This window comes from Nothobranchius furzeri, chromosome 7, assembly GCF_043380555.1.
Source record: "Nothobranchius furzeri strain GRZ-AD chromosome 7, NfurGRZ-RIMD1, whole genome shotgun sequence".
In the NCBI taxonomy this organism is placed as follows: domain Eukaryota; kingdom Metazoa; phylum Chordata; class Actinopteri; order Cyprinodontiformes; family Nothobranchiidae; genus Nothobranchius; species Nothobranchius furzeri.
The window spans coordinates 58,640,253-58,666,785 of NC_091747.1; the positions used below are offsets into that span (position 1 = coordinate 58,640,253).

At 39.8% G+C, this 26,533-nt stretch overlaps 1 protein-coding gene across 9 annotated transcripts in view; it reads right to left on the minus strand.

Moving 5' to 3' along the window:
* The window catches only part of myo3a (myosin IIIA), a 72,690-nt gene extending 46,372 nt beyond the window's left edge, over window positions 1-26,318 (minus strand). For 7 of the 9 annotated variants that reach the window (XM_070553248.1, XM_054751048.2, XM_070553247.1 and 4 more), the window contains exons 1-5: window positions 18,409-18,514; window positions 17,573-17,756; window positions 15,789-15,923; window positions 6,103-6,207; window positions 5,887-5,986 (exon numbers count right to left, since the gene is read on the minus strand). In XM_070553248.1, the coding sequence (XP_070409349.1) occupies window positions 5,887-5,986; window positions 6,103-6,207; window positions 15,789-15,923; window positions 17,573-17,756; window positions 18,409-18,410 (526 nt within the window). In that variant the 5' untranslated portion in view covers window positions 18,411-18,514. Of the gene's footprint in view, window positions 1-5,886; window positions 5,987-6,102; window positions 6,208-15,788; window positions 15,924-17,572; window positions 17,757-18,324; window positions 18,515-25,872 lie in introns of those variants that run through there. The other 2 variants (XM_070553245.1, XM_070553243.1) reach the window with 2 other exon arrangements.
* Window positions 26,319-26,533: the final 215 nt, after the last annotated feature.

A 26,533-nucleotide genomic window follows, 5' to 3' on the forward strand; every position in this document is an offset into this window, starting at 1 on the left:
CACAGTCGTGACTTTGGTCCAGTCCAGACAAATCAGCGTTAACGTCACACTCCCGGCTGGCGCCGCGCTAAGGTGGCCGGCCAGTTCGGATCTGCACCCAGAACAAAAGCCCGGGGGGAAAATGCAACCTCTGCCAAGCCAAAAGGTAATTCAGGCACAATGTGTTGCGTGGGAGCAGTTTTAGTTCTTCACGACATAATAACTCCCTTGGGTGGTTTTGAGATGCAATACTGGTTAAAAACATCTATTTAAAATGCTGACACATGATACACGAACTGCCAGCTACTGAAGTTTACTGCTGCTGCCCAGCAACACTAAAAACACACGAAAAGCTGGTTTGAGCAATATATTGTTCATGTTGTAACACATTCTCACTGAGACCCTAAGGAAAAGAAAACTAATTAGTATCTCATGCACATGAGATGTAATCTGGAGCACACAAGCTACTACAAAGCCCTTAGGAAGATGAGTGATAAAAAAATGTGTGTGAGAAAACAAGTACCTCTTTTTCCCTCCAACATCCCCTTAGTGATCCTAATACCTCCCCACCTAGTGGACACGTATGTTGTGTGATGTCTGAAGTCTGTTGCATTTCTGTCTGAGGTGTTTTTTGCATAGCAAAGCTGCCCTCTGAAGTCCCCCCCCCCCCCCCCCCACCTGATCCAATCCTCATGTAACCCCTCTGATCTCTATTAAGGTAGCGCGACTCGGGTTGCTAATGACCACAGTCACCAATTCTTGTCATGTGTCTATATGTATGTGTATGTATGTCTGATCTCAGAATTGTGTGTACTGAAACTCTAATTTCTCTCTGGGATTAATAAAGTATCTTTGAATTGAATTTGAATTGAATTGAATTGAATATGTACACTTTTCACCACTTTGCTGATGATCGCATGATTTATTTCTTTACTTCAGCCAACAGTCACATCTATTCTGTTGTTCAGTATTTACATAAATGATCTCCCACTTTGCTGTCCACCAGACGCATATTGTCAAATGTATGCTGATGACGCAGTAATATACGTCCATGCCAAAAATAAAAACTTGGCAGCAAAAACATTGACATCTGTAATGAACAGGGTTACTGAATGGCTGGAAAGTTCCCAACTATTCCTGAATTCAGCCAAAACTGTCAGCATGTTTTTCTCCAAAAGAGTTCCTCATGAAGAAACAGATTCATCAGTAATACTACATGGAAACAAATTAGAAACGGTGCAAGCATATAAATACTTGGGAGTTGTTCTAGACTCACAACTTACCTTCAAGCAACAAGTAAAAAAGACAGTAAATAGAATGAAATTCAACATATCAAACTTTAAATACATTAGAGAAAACTTAACACTAGTCGGCAAAACTTTATTTTAATGCTATGATCGTTTCACACATGACTTATTGTATATCCAGTTGGACAAAGGCAAACAAAACCACATTAAAACCAATAACTACAGCATATAATCAAGAGCTAAAGGTTCTAGACAGAAAACCAAAACCACATCATCATCGCAGAATTCTTGAAAAATACCGAATACTGAGCTGGGAAAACATGATTAGATATACAGATTCAATACTTATGTTTAAAATATTACATGGATTGGCTCCGATTCCATTACAAGAGTACATTAAACAAAAAGTAAAGGGTAATATATCGACCAGGGCGAGTTCCAGGGGTGACTGTCTGATCCCCTTCAGAAGCACCACCTTTAGACATACGGTGTTTTCGTATCACGCCTCAAGAACATGGAATACAGTTCCAACAGTGATCCATGAACGTAATACTGTGAATTATTTTAGCAAAGAACTTAAATTGTGGATATTAGATACTCAAATCTGTTCATACATTCAAACATAAACAAAATACATAACAGTAAATTTAAGGACAAGATAAAGAGTGTTTTTCCACGGAGGTAGGGACTATTATATTGTCTTGCTGCTAAATGGTGTATGATTATATTTTATATGTACATATAGAAATTTTTAACTTGTGCGGCTACTTTTTAAGTTTTAATACTAAATGGAAGCAGTTAATTTTACAAATTAGGGTGTATTATGAATTTTTTTTATCTTTTTATTTTTTTTGGGGGGGGGGGGGTTAATTTTAGGATCACAATATTGTTTTGTATTTGTTTTCCTGATTGTTTGTAGTCACACATGTGTAGCAGCTATCAACCTGCTGAGGGACTAAAGATGGAAATTAGCCTTGGCTATAATCTTGCATGTTTACATATGTATGATTATATATATGTCCATTAATATGTACTGTCCCTTTACAAATAAACGTAATCTAATCTAATCTAATTCAGACCTTTCTGTTCTGCGTCAGATACATGAATGGATGTAAACCGGCCCACCCCACTGCAAAAAACGATTTCTAAGGAAGATTAAAAACAACAACAACTCAATTTTAGATATTTCATCTTACTTTTAAGATTAGGAAAAAAAATCTTCTTTAGAAAAATTGCATTAATTAAAATAAGTTAATTATTCTTAAATATGATCCAAATTTTCTTGTTTTGAGTAAAAAATCTGCCAGTGGTATTAGCAAACAGTGCTTGGCTAGAATTGCTTTTAGCACCCCCTAGTGTCAGTTTAGTAGAACCAAAAGTGAAATCCATCTCCTCACTGTGTGTTTGTGTTTTTAACACCTTCATCTGAAAGCTGAAATGTCTCCCCAGCCTTCATTAGCGTTCACATGAGCGAGTTATCTTTAATTGAAACAAATCAGCTTGTTTTCACTATCAAAAACCTGCAAGAAACGTGCTGGAAGCAGACTGCAGTGCCAGGTATGTCAGCTCCATTTGTTTCCCGAACCGGCACTCTGAAGTTGCAAGTGGAACATTCTGGCCACAGGGGGCGATAGGGGCTGGGTGGCCTTTCATTAACCATGCAGAGGGTCATTTTAGCGCATATTGGCTCAAGAATATCATTTAAAATATGAAAAAGTTGCAAAGTGCGTCTTTAAAACTAGCAAATGAATGAAAATTTTGATTTTTTTTGCTAGTTTTATGAATTCTAGCCAAGCAAATTTTGCTTAATCCACTGGCAGATTTAATTATTAAGCAAAACAAGAACTTTTGGATCATTTGGGAGTATTTACCTTATTTTAAGTAATGCAATCTTATGGAATATTTTGGGGCTAAAAATAAGATAAAATATCTAAATTATTTTCTTGACGTTCTTAGAAGTCAGTTTTTGCAGCATGAGGAAACAAAACTAATGCAATGTAGGACCCCTCAAACTGTTTATGATCTGCTAAAGATCTCTCCACCGTCTCTAAACCGACACATTTCAAAAGGCCTGAGGTTTTGCATCAACGTCATCCAGGATTAGTGAATATGAGCCCACAGCTTTACGTGCACACAAGAACCTTGAAACAAAATCCTCAAATGAATCACATGAATACTGAGGTTTAAATGTGTGGGGTGTATCAGAGGGTGAGTAACACAGTCTCTATTAAAGCACTGCTCTGTTTTCACTCCATCAGCCAGAAGTGGAGCCTGGTGGGCCACACTTAATAATCATCACAGAGATAACACCGTCAATTAGAATATTCATGAGAGACCCATGAACGAACAGCACTCCTCATTCTTCCGCTGCTCTTTTTGGTCCAGCTCTTTACTGTTTTTGTGTCTCCGCTGGTGATGAGTCACAGTGGGGGCTTTATCTCTTCAGCTGCTTAGTGTAGCATGCACCCCCTCCGCACGAAAAACCATTAATCCCAGCACGACACACAGCTCACGAGCAGTGCCGTGAAAGCTTGAGTCGGTCGCTTTTAATCGCAGTTTTCATCACTTTTCATGTTGCTGCACACGTCAGACAAATTTTGCAAAGAGCTTCTTCTTTTGTTTATTTTCTGACGTCAAAGACCTGATGTGAACTGTGGCCGTCAGCAAACCAGCACTTGCAAAGGAAGCCATTGTCACTGGAAACGCTCTGACCGCTGTGGCTCTTGCTATATTATAACTAATCGATGTACCGTAGCTGTTTCTCCAATAGAAAGAGGAAGCATTTTATTAACAGTGAAAAGCTCATAAACGTAGATTTTAGCACCTCTTTTATGGAGGATTTCCTTGTTTAGGTTTGGTTCCAGATCTCAAGAACACAGGCAAGCGTTGGAGCATAAGTGTGCCAAAGGAATAAGATAAAGAAGCATGGTGGCTCAGTCACATGACAGCTTTGAATTTAAAAAGTAAAATAGAAAAGATTGAGAAGAATCTTACGGAGCCCCTCTGATGACATGGTCCAAAAAATAAATAAATTGCGGCCACGAAATACTATTTTGAGGCCACGAAATAGCTATAACGTGGCCACGAAATACGTATTCGTGCCCACGAAATACTTATTTGTGGCAGGATGAGGTAATCTGCTGACCCCGCCAGTCACCAGTAGGGGAGCTGTGGGTATAAAAAGCAGACTCGGGCAGTGTTTCCTTCCTTGTTTACGGAAGTAGCTGCACTACCCAAACAGAAGCTGTAGGTGATCAGCTCAGGTTTACGCAGAGCAGAAGGACAGCAGTCTGGCCGCACAGGTTAAACGTTCCTACTTTAAGAAAATCGTTAAATTGCATTTTTTATGTGCTACTTGGGCTCTCTAAATATTTATTTAAAATGAAATCAAAGGAAATTGTAATGGTATCAAATGTTTCTGAATTACTATTTAAAAAATGAAAGTGATAGGGAAAAAGGTCGATCTATGACAGCTGCAGACGTGTTCCAGCGGAACCACGGCTCACGGGTGCACAAGTGAGCACATCTGGGCTGGGCAGCTATTTCGTGGCCACAAATAAGTATTTTATGGCCACGAAATAGCTGTAACGTGGCCTCAAAATAGTATTTCGTGGCCACAATTTATTTATTTTTTGGACCATGTCATCAGAGGGGCTCCGTAGAATCTTGAATTACATTACAGATTAGCAACGTTAAAACCTACCTACCTGGTTACTCCACATACGTATTTCATGAGCATTTTTTAACTCAGATGTACCGCTGAAGGACTTAGTTGTTCGTCCTTTTATCAAAACTTATTTAGAGCCTGAGAGGGTTCACAAATCTGACTGTTTGAGGTGTATTGGCACATGTTTAACCATAAATGAGAGATGTACAACCTTACTTCTTTGAGTTTTAGTCTAAAACCTTTAAAGTGATGCAGGTCTACATTAAAGTAGTGTTTTGGGTGTTTGCATTAATCCAAAAAGTTTGGTGATTTAGTCCCTTTTTCTGACAACAAATACTTCAAAATCAAACGTCGTGCAACAAGCAGTGAGAATTTATTTCAAGGTGGAAAAAAAAGGCAAAGAATGAGAAAAGGTGGACATGCTGCATATTAGTGATTCCATTAGCCACCCCCTTCATTTAAGAGCTGTGCACTCGGCGCTTGGCGGTTAAGAAACAGCTTTTAGGAGAACCCACAATTAGCAGACAAAATGCAGACCTATCCACAAGCTGAGTGGGGATTTTATTTGTAATGAAAACAGGCAGCTGTTTTTGTCGCAGTCTGAAGAAAACAGAGGTGAGTCATCTCCTGTAAACAGTCAGAACCACTTTGCCTATCGAGGAGCCTCCGTTCCAGGAGTCCTGGTTCACCGCTCAGAGTGCCTCGTTTGGTTAAGAAAACCAAAACGCAAATGAGCGAAAGCTCAGAAAGAATAGAAGCCGCAACCCTTTGCTGTCTGTAACAATGGCCAAGATGGAGTGTCATGAAAAGCATAATTATCTGTTACAATGTTGGGTGGTGTCATTTTGTTTCAGCCTCCCAATTGGCAGCAGGATTCATTTGGCAGGCAGCTCAAGGTAATGGATTTGACCCTCTTCTGTTAAACAGACCCATGACATGATTCTGGGGTTGAAAGCAGATGGGATGTATGCAAAAACGGGAAAAATTACGTACCAAAATCCACAAGTTTGACCCCTCCCTGTGTCGTCAACAGGATGTTATTCCCTTTGACGTCTCGGTGGATGGTCTTGTTGACGTGCAGGTGCTGGAGGCCCTGAAAAGAACAGGTTAACAGTGTTTTTGTTCTGTCAAGCACCTGCCTGCATAATTACCCCATTTAAACAGTTTTCAGAGAGACGGTTGATTCCACACTGAAACCAGCAAACTCACCATGAGAGCTTCATGCAAAATGTACCCAATTATGGCTTCATCCATTCTGTCTCCTCTCTTCAGCAAGCCTTTGGCCAGATCTGTGACAGAGCCGCCATTGCAGAGCTGAAACAGAGAGAAATTCACAAAGACGACAGGACGATGAGCACGAGTCAGCTCCAACAGCTCAGCCTATTTGCAGGTTTTTAATGCAGGAAACCAGCAAAGGATGAAATCAGGAGATTTTACAGTCAGATAATAGATGCTTAAAGTAATGTTGTCAGTCTTTAGAGGCTCAGAGAGAAAAATGTGCATTTTCTTTGCAAGATTTAATCTAAGCTTTTAAGACTAAAGAGGGTAAACACACAAAATGTTCCCAAAGCCTGAGTGTGAAATCTTAAGTTATTACAAGTCAATAATAGAACATTTTACCCAAGAATAAACAGAAACCAAGTCTTTTTTTTTCTCTTTAGACAGAGAAACATCTATTTTTCTGTTTGTAGGTGTTTTCTTGTGCTCTACCACATCACAATATGGGCCCCACCGTCAACAGATATCTCTCTTGGAAAATGATAGAAAATTACCCTCTGGGTTGCCTTGGCAACAATAATAACCCCTAATTTCAGGCCGTCTTCAGGGGATGCCAGAGGTATTGGGAAAATAAAAAGCTGTAAAACGTTAGTCAGTGTGCTGAAGGCGCTGAAAAGTGTCGATCGTTTTTGTAAATGTGTTTAAAAACACTAATGTTCAAGAAGTCTGGCAGAAAGAAGCAGCAGCATCATTTTCTCTGTTTGGAAAGAAAAAAAATTCTGTTTCTACCAAGTTTTTACTCCTTAATGTCTGAAAAAGAGTTTGTGTGAGTTTTGTTGCTGTTGAATTATTTAAATGTAATGGGACCACTGATCCATCCATCCATCACTCCTTCATATACTCCTTCATGTATTCATTCATGTAGCCATCCATTCATGTAGCCATCCATCCATATACCCTTGTGTCCATAGATGGACACATGGGTATATGGATCCATCCATCCATCCATCCATTCATCCATCCATCCACTCCTTCATGTATTCATTCATCCATCCATTCATCCATCCATCCACTCCTTCATGTATTCATTCATCCATCCATCCATCCATTCATGTAGCCATCCATCCATATACCCTTGTGTCCATAGATGGACACATGGGTATATGGATAAATGGAACCATCCATCCATCCATCCATCCATGTACTCCTTCATGCATTCATTCATCCATCCATCCATTCATGTAGCCATCCATCCATATACCCTTGTGTCCATAGATGGACACATGGGTATATGGATCCATCCATCCATCCATCCATCCATCCATCCATCCATCCACTCCTTCGTGTATTCATTCATCCATCCATCCATCCATCCATCCATCCATTCATGTAGCCATTCATCCATATACCCTTGTGTCCATAGATGGACACATGGGTATATGGATCCATCCATCCATCCATCCATCCATCCATCCATCCATCCATCCATCCATCCATCCATCCATCCACTCCTTCATGTATTCATTCATCCATCCATCCATCCATCCATGTACTCCTTCATGTATTCATTCATCCATCCATCCATCCATTCATGTAGCCATCCATCCATATACCCTTGTGTCCATAGATGGACCCATGGGTATATGGATATATGGATCCATCCATCCATCCATCCATATACTCCTTCATGTATTCATCCATTCATCCATTCATGCAGCCACCCATCCATATACCCATGGGTCCATAGATGGACCCATGGGTATATGGATGGATGGATCCATCCATCCATCCATATACTCCTTCATGTATTCATCCATTCATGCAGCCATCCATCCATATACTCCTTCATGTATTCATCCATTCATGCAGCCACCCATCCATATACCCATGTGTCAATAGATAGATGGATGTATCCATCCATCCATCCATCTCCATCCATCCATCCATCCATCCAGGGGCAGCAGTCCTGGTAGGGATTTACTAACCTCATTCTTTCTCCTTGTCCATGTAATTCACTGGAACCATGTGATCTTCTAAATGCTGTCCCTGTTAGCCTCTCCTGAACCAAACTAATCCTGGATGAGGTGCCAGAGACTCAGCAGGTCACATGGTGGACAGATCATCCAATTCCAAGACGGTTTTAAGGTTTGGGAGCCCAAGGTGTCACACTGAAGCAGGAGAGGTCAGCTTCCAACTGGTGGTCCAGTCTTAAATCATGAGGTTCAGATGGGCATAGGTCGAACTACGAGACCAATTTAATATGAGCATTCAACTACAGGAGACAGCATAAGGGTGTGGAGTGGTGGATTTTAAGACTGGGACCTTGTAAATCTGAACTTTGGCTGCTGAAACTTGCCTTTGGAACACTAATTTCCCTCTCTTGTTAAATGAAAAGCTAATTAGTCTATAATTATACTGTACTGAGGGGTTCCCTGCTGTGACTGCACAAAGATTGTGCAGCACTTACCATCAAATGTTATTAATGAATAGATTTCATATAGCGCAGTAACTTAAATTGATGTACGTTCTCAGAGTTGCACACAAAAGCAAAGTATGGGTCTCACAATTCAATATTTATCTACTTATAAAAAGGGATGTTTATCTCCCGTCTGAGACACTTTATATAAAAATCATGCAGCTGTAGAATCCCACAAGAAAACAAATACTGAACTGCATATCAGATGCATCCCACATCCACAGTCTTTTTACTTGTGAGCCAAGATTGTTAAAGGGTGACTCAGAGCTCTGAGTGCAGCAAACAAAGTGAAATTAACATCTTTATGTTGGAATAGTTTAAGTTTTTTACCTATAGGTAAGGTAAGGACATGTTATATGATCAGTTTTTGTTGTGGTGTTTAATTTTGTGTAAAGAATTTTTTCAAGAAATGTAGAAACAAGAAACATCCCTTTATAACCTCTAAAACAAAGTTTTGTCTGGGTGTAAATGAAAACAGATTTGACAGGAATGAAACAGTGATTTAATGTAAATGGGTCCAACATTTTCTTTTTGGTTTAATTACTGCACTTAAATTGATAATTTCTGATTAAAACACCCAAAAAAAACTTTCTGAAGCACCCAAATGAATTAGTTCTTTAGAGAACCCCTTGATAAATGGTTATTTAAGGAATCCTAAAAGGTTCTGATTTCAAGGTTCCACAGAGAATCTAATGATGTTCTTTAAAGAACTTTTTTCGGTTCTCTGAAGCACCCATTTGAATTAGTTCTTCATAGAACCCTTTTGATAAATGGTTATTTGTGGAACCCTAAAAGGTTCTATATGAGAGGTTCCACAGAGAACCAAATAAAAGTTCCTCAAAGAACCCATTTATAAATGGTTCTTTGAGGAACCAATAGGCAAAAGGTTTCTTGGAGAACCGAAGAAGGTTCCCCTATGGCATCACTGTGAAGAACCGTCTTTGGTTCTAACTGGAACCTTTATTTTTAACAGTGTAGCTGCTGTTTTGATGTGAACTGCACCAGTGCACAGAGATTTAATGTCACCTTTGAGATGTTGATAACAGTAGCTGTCTTTTACTGAAGCTGACCCTATATCTTTATTATTGGTCCCTTTATTACTTGAATTTCACTTGAAACATAAATGAATTCAATCTCAATACATTAGTTGTAGAAAATAAAGACGGGTTCTAGCCTTGGCTGAGCGCTGCCATGCTTCTAACTGCAGCTAATGTCTGTTTTCTATCCGTCCATCAGTCTACTCATCCATCAGCAGCCCAGAGGAGTTTTGCAGGATGGATGGGCTGCATCTCAGCTGCCACATGGGGAGCTTAATCACTTCTCCTCTCCTCGATCAGACGTGCAGACAAACTGCAGTCAAGCATGGAATGCCGCAGAGGTTTTTAGAGACAGCACAGCGCTCTAACGATGAGCCACGTCTGACGTCAAGTCCACATCGCTGCTGCCATATCACCTGTCGTCGGGGCAGACACACAGATGCATACTAACCAGAGTTCTGGTGTCCTGAATGTATTCAAACTAAAGGTTAGTGCTCTTAGTTTAAACACATCCTGGACATAACACTAGAAATGTGTTAAAAGGACTAAATTTACATTTAGACTCAAAGGAGCAGGAAAATCGTAGGTGTATTAATGATTTAAATGAAGCATTAGGAGCTTTATAGAGTCAACACAATTTCTCTGCTCTGTTAGTTACAGAAAGTTTCTGGGAGGGGGAAAGCTACTGGGAGATACGCAGACTTGGTCCTCTCAGTCGTGGTGTCTCCATTCAAAATTGGCCCTTTCAGGATTTTGCTAGAACGATGATTTTGGCCACATATTGTATGTTTAACTGATATATTTTATCATAACAACAACCATTTGTACAGGAAAATCACAAAGATTCACAAGGCTGCCCACACTTTTGCATCTCAGCATATGCCAGCTCTAAGAGAGCTTTTAGCTCAAAGACCAAGATAAAAACACAGAATATTCATTTACAGCCCCCATTTCAGATCAGGTCAGGTGCTTGTTTATTCATGTAAATGAAAGCAGTCGATCAAAGACGAGTTAAGAAGTAGATAAAACAAATCTAAAGATGAAACAAACCCAAAACGCAGGGGCTTTAGCCATCTTTTGATCTATGATTCCTGGTAAATATACATTTATATTGATTTTTACTTTTTAATGCAACATTAGTGACCATGTGGAGGCTATGTGACTGAGGCCAGAGGAGAACACTCCCTTTGTTATTGTGACCTTATCATTTACACAGGTCGAGGTATCTGCTGTCTGGAAGCACGTTTAAAAAAATCCCAACAAGGATTAAAGTTTTAAAGCTCGATGTTATTTAAAGTCTGCAGAAACAGGTGAGGCGAGATGTTTACAGGTGACTTTATACAGAAGAGAGGGAAAGTTAAATAAATAAATAAATAACCAACATTTTATGAAATCTTCTGAGTAAAGTAGAGTTTCACAAGATATTTTAATTTTTCGAGTTTCATCTGTGTATAGAGCTCCGGACGTCACATGACTCTCAGAGAGTAGACGCCATGTTGGCAGGCAACAAAGTTAAAGAAAATGAACGGGATCGGCTTGGATTTTACTCCGTCGGAGTTTACTTCACACTTTAAAACCGAAGAAATAATTTTATATAGTCAGAAATTAAATAGATTAAACATCTACGACCCTTACTGTGCCCCTGGGATACTTTTTAAAAACGCCAGAAGCTGTCGGAGCGGACCTGGCCAGGGAACGCCTTGGGATTTCCCCGGAGGAGCTGGCCCAAGTGGCTGGGGAGAGGGAAGTCCCTCTCGACTTAGGCTACTGCCCCCGCGGCCCGACTCCGGATAAGTGGATGAAAATGGATGGATGGATGAACAAATAACAGATTTATATGTAAGTAGTTTAAATAGAGTGCTGTGCTGTTTGAATGTATAAACTGAACTCCAAGAGAAATCACTAGTCTGATTTTTTTTCCGTGAATAAAATAAATATGTCAGGCAGGAGCGTCCCAGGATCTGTCTGAGATCCGTCTCGGTGAGACAGATAATAGCAATCCAAAGTGCTTTTTATGTGTGGTCTGACGATTGATCAACTATTGCTTAAAAATTAAATACAGCTTAGCCGGTTAATTGCTGTCATCATAAAACACGTCAACGGCAGCACGCAGAACTCACAAGGCAACATTTTACGTGACGTTTACTTGCTGCTATGAGTAATAAGACAGAAAAAGCCACGCCAAAATAAGTTTAGGAAGCCCACTAAGAATCGTAATAAAAGCATTTAAAATAAATACCATACACAGTTGAGAAAACGTTGGTTTAAGTACCTGGTATGAAGCGGTCGTTGCATAAGTGAAAACCTTTACTCTCGGGATCCCACAGTTTCATTTTAGCCCGGTCACTAACACGTTTTATTACGATGATCCAACGTTTGCGGCGTTCCGGATCTTGGGGAATCCTGTAGATGGCTCATCCCTAATGTTGTCCACGTCTGTTCTGCATCCTGGGGCACAACAGGAATCTACCATATTTCCTGTTTGACTGAGTTTTCTGACAATAACAAATAGCCCAGCTGCGGGCTTCTGCCTGCCAAGATGGCGCCATTTCGATTTGAACTGTTGCATGCCGGGAGAAGTGACGTCAACTCTCTATATGTGTAAATAAAGATGTAAATTAGTGTCTGCAGTCCCTTAAAACATGAACTCGGGGGGAAAATGTGCTTTCCATCCAAGTCTGGGGTATTTGCCTGCTAGTCAGACATAACAATAATGAATTAGATCCTAAATCAGGATGTTTTCCAGAATTTGAGATACCGGTAATTAACTTGTTAACTAAACATACCAGCAGGTTGCTAAAGGTAAAACAAGCTTTTGTGTGATCACAAATCTGCTGTAATAGTCAAATAATTTTAATATGGATTTCCAATGTGTGTGACATTTTTCTGTAAAATTTCCTCTAGAATTTATATTTTCGCCATTTAACAAAAAGGACAATGATTGCTACATCAAAAGTTATCATGAAAACAATGTTTAACACACTTTGATGCATTTTAGCTCCTAGCTGATGGCTGCAGAGCAATGCAGGTCAGAATTCGTCTTTGCTTTAAAAACGCTGCTCCTCCTGTGCCCTTCATTAACAGTTTCCTTTGATGAAACACGAGCTACAGATGAAACACAAACCCAGATCAGTTTCCTTTTTTCAATTAGAGGACAAAAGTAGTTCCATCATTGCCGTCTTGGAAGTATTTTGAACCTCCTTCAAACATGAAAGACTGCTCATTTCTGCCCACATCTGCAATCATAAAGGGTCGCACTACAGAGGCAAAGCCGAAGCTCCCAGTGCTCAATAGAAGGCTAACAAAGAAGAGGATGCAATTTTGATGAATTCTGCTCATAATGAGCGGTCTGCAGTCAGTGCAAAGGCTCCGCTCAGCACTGCAAAAGGGTGGAAAATTGCACTTTCAAAAGGAGGGACAGTAACCATGGTGAATGACCACCTCGCTCCATGTTTTCCTGTCTTTTACCCCTCCATGTGCACCCACTTGAAAGCACCAAAAGCACTCTTACTAAACTGTCAGGCAGTGATTTCAAACCCCAGGATTAGCATCCACATTCTGACTGCTGCCTGCAGATTTTTGCAAGGGAAATCTACGGCCACAGAGTAAACATATCACACAGCACATTTGCAGCTTTAACCAAAGCAAATAGGCCCTTACTGCCAATGTCAACCAACATAAAACCACATTTCAAAATAACAAGCTCCGTCCCCTCTACTGTGGAAGGTCAGGAGGAAAGATGGCAATGAAAAGGAAACACAAGATGGAGAGGTGAAAACCATCTTCTGGGTTTACATAACATTTCTGCTGTTAATGTAGAGCCTTCAGAGCTTGGATTACACAAATATGGAAACTCTGTCCCTGCAGTGGAACGATGAATAGCCCGATGTGGGGAAGCTGGACATTGCATAATTGTTGATTTCTAGGGATGCAACTAGACCTCCAAATATTAAAACGTGATAGTTTCTTTCTTTGTGGTAATGTGGTGAGGTTGCCTTGTAGTGGGCTTTCCTATTCCAATAACCATATCTTTGTCTGGTGAAGTTAGCAATTAGAAGTCCATAACCTTTCTTAAACCCTTTTTGTAGAAGTATTTTGTTTTCCCAGTAAAAACACAAACCTTCAGTTTCAATGTTTAAAGTGGCAGTGTGTAGTTTCCTGGCAATAGGGGGCAGCGCATACATTTCAGCGTAGTTTTACATCATATTGCCGTGACTGTCTCTAGTTAAAAAAATATGAAGGTAAATGTTGTTACATATCGAGCAGAAAGCATGCAACATAAGTTCTGTTGAGTGCTGTTATCCATTAGCTGTTCCCAGATTAGTGTTTGTCATGAAGAGTCCATACGATCTTGAATTTATGGAAGTCTAAGGCTACAGAGTTTAGGAATGCTAAATCTCCATCAGCATCCCACTCCATCCCATTCCATCCCATACCATACCATACCATACCATCCTATCCTATTTCACTCCATCACATAACATCCCACCCCATCCCATCCCATACCATCCTATCCTATCCCACCCCATCCCATCCCACTCCATCCCATTCCATACCATAACATACCATACCATACCATACCATACCATTCCATCCAATCCCACTCCATTCCATTCCATCCCATACCATACCATCCTATCCTATCTCACTCCATCACATAACATCCCACCCCATCCCATACCATACCATCCTATCCTATCCCACCCCATCCCATCCCACTCCATCCCATCCCATCCCATCCCACCCCATCCCATCCCACTCCATCCCATACCATACCATACCATACCATACAATACCATTCCATCCCATCCCATTCTATCATATACCATACCACTTTTAGCACGGCATTACGGCTGATCGAAGCACTGCACATTATAAAAGAAAACAGATAGAAACAGTCACTTAGGTCATAAAACAAAGTAAAGCCAAACAAACAAACAAGGTGGAACCAGAACATACTAATCCACAGATTTAAAATGGAACATCCAAAGTGGAAAAAAGGATGACAAAATATGACTTAATGTTTTATGGTTTAGGAGTTAAAGGCCAAGGAGAAATAGTGTTTTTTTATGGTGTGATTTAAAAACAGCAATAAAGGGCGCTTGCCTAACCAAACTAAAATAATGGTGACGTTTGTTGATTTTATCATCAGTCTTTTGACTGATTGACTACAGTCATTGCTTAAATTATGAGCATCAGCCACAAAGCCCTCCAACCAAAGTGAAAATTATTTTCCCCAATGTTCTCCTTCATTACCTCTCTCTGGTGGCAGCATCTATTCCACTTATCATCAGCCTCTTTGGCATAATGATTGAAAGGCAGTTCTGCTAATTTATTTGTTTGTTTACCAAAACTTGAAGCCAACTCACCTCTAAAATATCTATTTTCCTTGACTTTAGTTAATATATTTAGATGCAATCTCAGATTAGAATCAAATGACATCTATTGTCCTTCTCAAATGAAGATAAATCCTCCTAATGAAATGAATACAAAGTCAAGTCATCAAACAAAAGCCATTAGACTCTTTCTGCATAACTTCTATACCAGATTCGTCCTGCGTTCTATAAAAGTACAAACAAAAATGACACGGTCAGACCATCAAACGGGAACAAAAGCTGATTTTTGACATTGTGCTGAAGCTCACAAACCATTTTTCTCCTCTGAGGTTGACCTCTATTACATGTTTGTCTGGAGTTTGACATTTCAAAAGGGTTGCAGCAGGCAATGACAGATGAAAGCTGAAGAAGCGGGTGCAGTAGGCCAGGCTTTTATATTCATGTGTGTGCAGAATGCAGAAAAATCAAGTTCTCCTTTAAGTCTCTTAAAAATAGTCAAACAGGAATGTTCCTGAGCACACGCGGCAGCTGTGGCATTTTCAACCTGAGTGTCAGCATTTTAAGTGTATAAAGTAATCTGATGAGCGAGAGAACCCTTCTCTGCTGCTCATTACAAACCCCCAACTTCATGATGCCAACTGGCGTGTGACCAAATCCCCCAGGTAGCCAGTAAATGAACACCGGGGATGACCGCGGCGGCGGCTAACACTCTTACATAACACCTAGCCAGACCTCTGATATCTGGAAGTACATGCTGGGAGTTGTAAAATGACTAAATGTCCTTTGCAAGCTTTATCTACAAAATACAACCACAACACACACTCTTACCTCCAGGACGAGCCACAGCTGATCCCCACATTTCACGTCCTTCTTGTAGTACATCCCATAAAACTTGACAACATTTGAGTGGTCAGAAAGAGCTTTGAGGATGTTGTATTCTGCTTCAATCTCTTCATCAATGTCCTAGAAGGCAAATTTGAAGTCAACGTTATGATTCTGTGGCTCATCAGGACGTTGTACCTCTTACACCTGCTGGTTGGGGTGACATGAAACACCTGAGGACCCGTCTCTGCTCATGCATTCAGGCTAAACACTTTCTCTGCTTTCCCCATGGGTTTGCTACCAAATTAATTTCACGTGAAGCTTTTTTTTTGCCACATAACATGTACACACATATCACTGCCCTAACTTTTAAATGGCCCATCTCCCTCTGATTATGAGAATTGGGGGGCTTGTCCAGGATGTTTATGACCCATTCTGTAAATAGATTTTCAGTAGCTCAGACTAGCCATTCAGCTAAAATAGAAAGGTTTTCTGTGGGGTGTACCCCCAAAATTTTACTTTTCAATAGTAGTATGCTTTAAAAAAGGAACTGTTTGCTAAATTTTGTTCTGTTGCATTCAAACATGGAAACAGCAACTCTTTTTCTCTTTGCTGCTTGCTTGTCTCTAACAACACATAAGTACTAAATACATTTTCACTTAGAAGGGCCTTAAGCTTCTCCTAATCTCCAAATTTTAAGGAGAGAAGCATCAATCTTTTAAATGTCAATTTAATCGGATCATCTTTTCTGAAACAATACAAGACATTCTGCTCCTTTATTCTTTGCAGCCACAACATTCAAAGTGATAGTAAATTATTTTCATACCACTACAGTTAACAACTGTTTCTTTATGTAAACGAATATGAGTACAGGAGGGTGAGTGCAAGCATTCTGCAACAATACTGTTTTTTTTTCTTTGCAAATTACCAACTTTCATAATGCAGGAATACTTATGGCTAGCTTTATCCAGCTAAAATTATGAAATTAATAATTTGTTAAGAAAAAACACTGATTTCTTTTTTTTTTAATCAAATTTTTTGCAGAATATGTTTTGAGCGTATATCTCAGTTGGTTATCACTCTTGAATTCCAACAAAAAGGTCATAAATGGGGATTAGATGTTCATCTGATACATTTTTGGCTTTTCTTTGGGCATGCCAGTTTGTTTATCGCCAAAAGCCAACACAGATTAAAGTTGGGTCTGTTTGCATCTTTTGTCAGCTTTTAATAAGTCAAAGAAGTAAGGAAACAGCAACAGGAGGTAAAATATGACGGTTTGATTTCTACTTAAAGACCCACCTCACAGGCTAATACATTTTGACAAAACTGGATTATAGCTTTAATAGTTTCCAATTGCTGCACCCAAGCTCTATGGTTAAAATGTTCAAATATGCCGATGACTATTGGATCTTTACGATGTGCTTACAAGCAAGAGTTTCGAAAAGTTGGAGGGAGATCTTACATTGGGACATTAAACACTAAAGGTGTCCTTAGGTAATATTAAGATATGAACTTATATATAAAAAAGTTTGCTCGTGGTATATTTGCTTGAAGTTTACAAAACGCTGCAAAATGTAATCATAAATTATATATGGGTTTTATATTGTCGTTATACCAATTTTGTAGTGTTATTAGCTACATTTGAACATTAAAACCAGCAATAGATTGACTCACAAGCTCATGTTGTTATTCTGTGGGATGGAAACCAATAGTTGGAAAACTATTGGCATTCAAAAACACTGGAAACTGAGTTGCACTTTCCTCAGCATGAACTTTCTAATGTAATTTACATGGATCGGATCCAGGATCTTCACAGCTGCTTTGCTTCCATCCTTTTTGTTGAGGACCTTGTAGACCTTCCCATACGTCCCTTTTCCAATGGTCTCAATAATTTCCCAGGTGTCGGTAGGATCTGGAAAGTTGTCGAAGACGATGGATTTTCCTGATTGTGGAAACATTTTCAGGAGAGATCTCCTGTACAATGAAGGGAAAATAATGAAGGGGAGTCACAGTTTGGAAGAAATGTTGAGTATGAGCTACCTGTTGGATGATGGGTGTTTGAATCCAGAATTTAGTACCCAATAATCTAGAGTAAATAGATAGTATAATCACAATAGGTCTTTGTGAAATATACAACACATTTTCCAGTCTTACAAGTGTGTACTGTACCAATTTTAATCAAAGTTCAGTCATTTAGCCTAAAATGACACATGGCAACAAACTGGTTGTTTCATGGGGATAATGCCTGAAGACTTTGTGTGCAGTAGCTTTTCGTTTAACCAAGACGTAAAAACAAAAGATTCACTTCATTCACTTTTTCATGTCATCGCTTGGATTCTTGTCCCTCAAAAGAAAGTTTGTTTCTCCAGATCCAGAATAAAAAGCCACCATCAGCTGACGGGATATTTGCCCATCAAATCCAAAGTGACGTCACAGTTTAAATAAAAAGGAATAAAAATATCAGATGCAAATATAAACCTCAGAAAAACTGGTACGGCTAAAGACTCACAGCACGTGTTCGTCAAGGACATCAATTTCTCACCTCTTGTGTTTTACACTCAAGTTGCTAACGGATCCATTTCTGCTTCAGATGCAATTAAAACTAGATAAGTTGAATCACACTTACATTACTCTCCAAAAAAAAACATGGGACACGTTGGAAACACCATTAATCCATATCTGAGGGAAAGTTTAGTATTAGAGCAGAGGCAGACATGCCTGGCCTGTCCAAGAGCGTAAACTGCAGAGGTGGAGCTAACAGGAGCTAATCTCACTAGAAACCCCCCCTGCTCAAGGGCTACCATTGGAAACCATCTGTAAGTAGTAGGAGCTGCAGCAGGATTAGCAGGAATTAGCCTGTGTTGCAGCATGAGCCTTTCCCCATATAGATGCTCATTCATATGAAAAGGAAAGCTGTGTACACTCTGGAAGCACGCAGAGCAAAAATTAATTCCTCATTGTTATCACCGGTGTTTATCTTCTGTGCAGACCGGCTCTCTTGTTATTTTTTATCAAAACTAATTATCATCATGATAATTTGAATCATTTGTGCTGCTGCAGACATATTTTCTGCTCCCGGTGAGATAAAGCCATCAGATCCAGACAACAGTTAGAATGCTGCGCATGAATCTTTGTGCAGGTATTTGCAGATGGTGTACAGTAATCTGTAGACATCTTTCATAATACATCACTAGTCGTGCTTGCGTCAACACGCTGTGACATATGAGACAGGAAGACGAAACCCGAGGACTCACGCTGGACGCCTCCAACAGGAGCAAAGGCTGCAAGGAAATAATCCTCAAGAGAAGACGGCGTGTGTGTGTGTGTGTGTGTGTGTGTGTGTGTGTGTGTGTGTGTGTGTGTGTGTGTGTGTGTGTGTGTGTGTGTGTGTGTGTGTGTGTGTGTGTGCATATGCAGAGGGTTAGCTAACCTTGCGTGCCCTGGAGTGCTGGCTACATGTCACTTTTCATTAATTGTGTTGGGACATGGCCTTAACCACAGCCCGTGCACAAGTGCACGTACAATGAGCTGCACACCAGTGTTCTGAGCATGTATGAATTGTGATGATTTAAATCTTTTGAATATATAACTAAAGAAACAGATCAGATTTGACTGGACTGACAGAAGCTAACCATTGCCGAAGCTAATCCCAAAGTGGATCACTGCTGTCCTGATACAACTCCAGTCTAACACATTTCACAGGGTTCACTTTTGCATTACACTAATATTTACATTCAGTCTTTGTTTTTTTTTTTCTAAAAAGTGGCTTCAGCTACAAGCTAGCTAGCTGCAGCACTTCCAGTGCTTTAGGGTCCTTCTGTGAGAAGTCTAACAGAAATATTCTATTTAAAAATAATATCATTATGCAAAACTGATTGTTGTGAAAACCCTTTTAAAATAGGCAGCAACACAGAAAGTCTAAGCCCTGTGTGGACAAACCTTTAGCTTGATGATTTAGTCAGAATTCATGTCCATTCCTGCTCATTAATGTTATATTAGATAAAACTTGAAATGTTTCTAACTTTTTCAGAGAACCTTACTTGAAAAAAATTCTAAACCGTTTCTCAAGGTTGTTTGAAAATCATCCTTTTTTGTTTCATATTGAAAGCTAAGCAGACAGCCGCTAACTGTAGCATGTCCTGTCTAATGTGGAGAACTGTCCATCTATCCAGCCTACTCTTATCCGGCTTATTCGGGTCGTGGGGGGCAGCAACCTAAGCAGAGAGGCCCAGACTTCCCTATCCCCAGCCCTTTGGCCCAGCTCCTCCAGGGGAATCCTAAGGCGTTCCCTCGCCATCCAAGTGACATAGACCCTTCAGGATGTCCTGGGTCTACCTTTAGGTATCCCAGTTGGACCAATCGCCCGGTTGGACGTGCCCGAAAAAACTCATCTAGGAGGCATCCTGACCAGATGCCTGAGCCACCTCAACTAGCTCTTCTTACTGTGGAGGAGCAGCGGGTCTATTCCAAGCCCCTCCCGGATGACCGAGCTTCTCACCCAATCTCTAGAGCCCAGCCACCCTGCGGAGAAAACTCATTTCGACCGCTTGTATCCGTGATCTGGTACTTTTGGTCACTACCCAAAGCTCGTGACCATAGGTGAGGGTAAGAACGTAGATCGACAGGTCAATCGAGAGGTTCTTCTTCCGGTTTAGGTCTCTTCTCCATGACAGACTGGTACAACTTAACCAGAGAAGTCCTGAGATTAACATAATATATTTCTAAAATAATCATGTAGCTTCAAAATGGCAATGGTGTGGATTTATAAATTATTGCTAGCAAGCAAAAACTTTGGTGATTTCATTTGTTTTAAGAAGACTTGGATCTTGGACCCGAGTCCTGCTCAGACTAGCTGTTAGCTTGTCAGTCTCGTCAGAAGAACTAGACATTTTTTCCTCGAAAATGAAGAACCGAAGAGCTATTTACAACAGATCTAACTCATTTAAAACACTTATTGCTCAACAGGGTCGTGGGGAGCTGTCTTCAATAGTCACCAGGTGAGAGGCGGAAAACGTCCGGGAAACAAACACACAATTAATAAATTTATCAGCGATAACACAAGCATGCAAAGGAAAACCACTAATTTTGTGCATCTACTTCAAAAATGCCAAAACACAATCCAGACTAATCTGCTTTGCCCATTAAAGTGGGTTGTGACGAGCAGAAAAATACCCAGAAAAGTTTATAAATTAAACTTAGCAATTAGAAAATGTCAGTAGACTGTCATGGAAATGAAAAGCAATACAGATTTAATTTAAAATTATGAGCATGATATGAAAACAGGTTTATCTGCCCAATTCTGCTAAAAACAATAAACCAGCAAATGAACAAGATAAAAAGCTGCTTTTTGTAACAGAATGACTGTAGTGAGGCTGATATTTTCTAATATATCTGAACAGTTAGAGTTTTTACTGACCTTTGATGAATGTTGTAATAAAAAACAACTACACTGAAGGAAGTAGTAGGATAAGCAAACGGACGCTGCATACATGTAGTGCAGCAGAAGCGTGCTGAGCCACTCCCAAAGCTTGCAAATGAGGAATCCAAATGAATGTAAATACAGTAATCTAAAGTCAACCCCCTAAAAGAATCTTCTCATAAATGTTTTCATTTATTATCAGACTTAAAATGCAGTAATTAGCATCATACTTACTCTTGTCTAAGTGGTGCAACATGTTATCAGCTGGGGGTGAGGAGTGTTGTTCCTGTGTGACCCAGCACCGCCGTTATTTATCATGCATCAAAAATAAGGTGAGCGTAGACGCCAGTAGCTGGTTTAATTGGTTTTAACACGAGCACGTCCGGTAGGCAGCAGCAGACGACTCAGAAGGGGTCATAAATTAGCCTGGAGAAGATAAGCTAACAGCAGCAGCAAGGAGCGAGTCAGGTGCAGCGGGCCATGACTGCACAGGGGTGCTCTCAGCATCATTTAGAGGTGTCCCATTACACAGACAGCACTGGGGGAAGGAGCTGAAGAGAGGCCGAGCCACAGCTGAGATCAGGTCAGGGGGCTGGGATATAACCCTTTCACACAACAGCAACGTCTCTAAGAAAAAATGTCTAAAATAAATCCCTTCCTGAATGAAAATGTTGGTCCAGATGTCCAAAAAGTTAAACCGTCTTGGGAAAATTGGACAAGATGACGACCGTAAGACCCGTAAGACCAAAATATATGAAGATTTTTGTTAATTTAAAAATATATATTAAAATAAATATGAATTCAATTACAATTATAAGCAAAAGATGATTAAAATAAAGAGACGGACATATTTATATTTCCACAATGTTCAAGAATAACTTTATAATGCACAAAAAGATTGTTTATTTGTTCACATTTACTGGCTAGTTTACTGAGGCTTGATAAAAAATATACACAATAAAAAAGATCTGAAATTTTAACTAACAAAAATAATGGTAGCCATGATTAAAAGGGATATTTTGTAAAAATACAGTGAACACAAAATTTTTGTCATCATAAAAGTTTTACAATGTAAAATTTACAAGCGGTTCTGTAATGTGATTCACATTTGTTTTCTTTTTACAAAACTATTACAAAAATTCAAAAAATTCAATGACAAATCAATTACAATTATAAAAAGTTTTTATTTTTACTAGTGTGTGCCCTAGCGGGAGCTGAAAGCAAGCCATAACTGCCTAGTTCCCCTTTTAAGTAACACAAGATCGTTTTTTTTTTTTTTTTTTTTTTTACTTTAGAGCTTTAACATTTGATCTCAGGGATTGTTGAGTTAGAAACTTAACCAGTTTCATATTTGGCACCATTCTGCGGACCAAAAACTGCACTTGATAGTTTTGAGGAGTGGGTAGGTCCTAGGGGGCGCTCTTTACCTGCGTTACGGCTGTCAGCTTTAATGCTAGCACTTACTGTAGCAATTTCAGTTCACCAATCGTCAATAAAAAGAACAGGATAAAGAAAATGAAGAAGTTTGCTTTTTCTGTTGGCATCATGGTGGAACCTGGAATTAAAAGTAAGAGAGTAATGTCTTTGGAGGTGAAGAGCTAATGCCAGAGTGAACATCGGCGCAGCCTACGCTAGTTTGAGGGAGCTGAAAGGAGGCTACAAAATCACAGACTGATTGTGATCTAGCTTTGTTGCTTTTATTCGTCCAACAGTGTGGATCTTTTTACTTGGTGATTTATTTTAGTATTGGTTGGCTCGTGTTAGTGTTAGCTTGTTGTTAGCGCTAGCTACAGCAGGCTGTTGTTTATGACAGTTGTGTTTCCACTTTGAACCAGCAGGGTTAAGGAGCAGGAAACTTCTGATACTTTAAATTATTGAAATAATTACATAATTTAATTGTACCGGATGCAAACACTTTATTTCATTTATTCTTTTGGAAGTTGTGTTAAGTGATCGAGAAATTTGTTCCCAAATTCGGTTTTTAAAGAAGTAAATAAGCAGTAAGATTTTACTTTGTGACACAAAACATCAAAATACGACCTGCAAGGTTTTAGTGAATCAAACATTGCCTTTATTGTTTGTTTGTCCTTCATTATTGTTTACCTTTGATTTGACAGAACTTTTTATTGCTCTGCTTCTGTGAACATTTTCCACGCAGCTATAGTTTACTTAGCAAATTATTGATTCTGTTCAAAGTGTCAAACTCATTGCTGGAGCAGTGAAACTGACAATTTATCAGAGGAACTGATGGCACAGTGATGCCCATCCCCCAAACACTGAAACTAATCATAAAGCTAAATTATTTTAAATAGTTCCTGTAACTTCAGATCAGTTGTGTAATGTGTTAATAAAAAGACAAAACAAAACTAGAAATCGGAAACCTAATTAATATAATTTATTAAGAGAGATTATCATCCTCACGTCTGGACCGTGAGAAGATAGCTCATGGGTGCAGTTCCACCTAATCCCACCACGAAAATCTTTGTATATTTTTACCAGAATAAAAACGTAATGCAAAACAGATGGCTGTTTAATATTTATAAAGTTATGACATTCTAGGCTAGACATGTTTTAAGACTCATAAACCAGCCGGTAACTTTTATCAGCACTAAAGTATGTACATTTTTAAGGTTGGATAAAACAGTTTGGTCGTTTAAATCTAAGGTTCACTGAGTAATTTAAAAACCGTTCTTTTTGAAATGTGATCAGTTCCAAGGAGTTTCACGTGCATGCTGGAGGTGAATATTGTCTTCCAACCCAATTTCCTGCATTAGCCTAACCCTAAGACCAACCCAAACCCTCTCCACCAAAAGAAAATAAACGAGGAAATGCTCAGGTCAGAAAAAGCCAGACGATCTACGTCACGCTGTAAAAGTTGCTTTAACTACCTCGGCGACTTTGACTTGTGACTGATGAAAGCGGTGCTGATTTAGCAGCCAGAATAAGGTGGTGTGTTATTTGTGTAGATAGCATATCAACATTGCATTGTTTTACCCAAGACAGAAGAGCGAACGGTGGCAGCAGCAGAGTAGTGTGGCTGTTAGCCAATCACAGACGAGACCTTTGCATATCATGAATATTAATGATTAAAATCTTCCACCCTCACTCCTCTAACTTCCTGAAACATGGGCACCAGAGCTTTTTTTCCCAGGAAAACAACTCAAGTAGTTTACTGAAGAGGCCACGGCTGCTTTTATTAAATAATGAGTGCATGACCTCCAGTGCTGCACTTCAACAGAGCTGTAGGGTTCAGCTCTGAGCTTCAAGGACCTGCATCTTGCATGTTTTCAATGTTGCACCTGTTTAAGCACTGACCTTCTGCAGAACTCGATGAAACACTGAACAGGTGATTTAACCATTGAATCAGGCGTGCTGAAGCAGGGAAGACCTAAAACATCCTGGATAGGGGCCCTTGAGGACCAGGGTTGGACACCCTCGGTCTAAATTTAAAGGGTTGCTTGTGATCCATGCAGAAGATTATAAATTCCTTCATAAACATTTTAACGTGTTTCTACAGTAATAATTCTGAAACAATGACGTCTTAGTCCATTACCGTGGATACTCCATTCCCATCCTCCACCATTCCCGTCTGTCTGGGAGGTACCCTATAATATTCAGCAACCAAGTGTGACTCCTCCAGGCTCATCCTGCAGGCCCCGACCACTGTGGTGCCCCAACCTCATTTCCTGCTCTGCTGCAAACAAATGGCTCATGAACGTTGGACTCGGACCAAAGATAGAGATGCACCGATGGCCGTCACAGCCGTATGATTAGAGCAGACAAAGGTCCAGATTTGTGGGGAAAACCTCCCCGCCCCCACTTGGCTGTGTATTCCACTCTCAGCCATGTCGTAGCCACCTTTAGCTGCAAGTAATAAACACGGTCAGCATGAATAACCTTATTGATCAACACGATAGCCTAACCATGAAAGTTTATTTTACTCCTGTTGAGTAGAGTCTTAACTAAAGCCACGTATGATGCAGCCAGATGAATGACGAGTTACATAAGCAGCTTAATTTCCTGACAGGTAACCTACATACAGCTCTGCTGCAGTCGAAGCTCTCATCCTTCCTGATGGATGGTGCTCAGAGATGCTTCATCCTACGACACACATGAGATGGTAACCAGATAATCATCCACCAGAAACACAGACACATTTCTAGAGGAAAGTGGGTTTATTCTGTGGTCATTTAGATTTTAGTTTCTACTGTTGTGGTGGAAATGAAGCTTTAGGTTTTACTGCTTCTGCCTTTATGAGACGAGTTTGATTTTCATAGCTAGGGTCATTCAAAAGGAGTTACCCCAGAAGCCAGTGCATAAAGGATGGGTGGAATAGAGAAAATGGCTTAAAAAGCAAAGAGATGGGTGGTATAGAGGACAACTAGGTTAAAATAGCTGGCAAAATGCTAATCAATGGTAGACTAGAGGACTAATTGGGTGGAACTAAAGAAAAGGGGACTGCCGAATAAGTTGGACATTAAGATTTTGTAAAATATCCTAATGCTCTAAGTAATAGCCTGCTCCTCCTGAATGTTTTGAATAAAAATGGCAGAAATAGCCCCAAAAAACATTGCCGTAGTTTCATAAGTACAAGCCGTATGAAAAAGTGAAAAGCTCTGGGTTTAATGTCTATTTATAGAGTCAAATAAAGCAGTTTACTGCATTTCTTACCGGAAATTGAAGACGTTTATCCCAGATGTGTTTTCAGTCCAACTCTCCCGACAGATAAAATGTGAAACATGTTGGGATTCAGAACATCCTCAGTGTTGAGCAATTATGTTTTTGAAGATGAAGTGGTACTGGACTGACAAGCACGTTGCTCTGCTTTGTCCCTTCAGGCCCACTCACTGCACCCTGTGTCACGTTTATCGGTATCACATTTTTTGCTGCCTAGGGTGGAATTAATCAACTTTTGATCCACGAATGCAAAATGATTCCCTGATTCATGATAAATGTTAATGAATCTTCTCATCAGTACCATATCGACACAGATTATCTCCATGGCTGCTAGGCTTTTAACCCTTTGACCTGCAGGTTGAGCACATTTCAGTGGTGTCATACATCATACATCTACGTGCTTTAGTTGTTTTCTCTCCTCCAGCACACCTTATCTGAATCGATGAAGATTTTGTAGAACCCGCAGATGCAGCCATTGATTCGAGTGTGTTGGAGCAGAAAAACAAATAAAGCATGTAGGAGAGCAGCCCTGGAAGACTCACCTGCTTTAGATCTTGGGAGCATGTGCTGAAAAAACTGACATTTTAGAAAACACTAAAAAAAATAAAGGGATGTGCATTTAAATCACGTCGCATTTTAACCTGTAAACAAATAG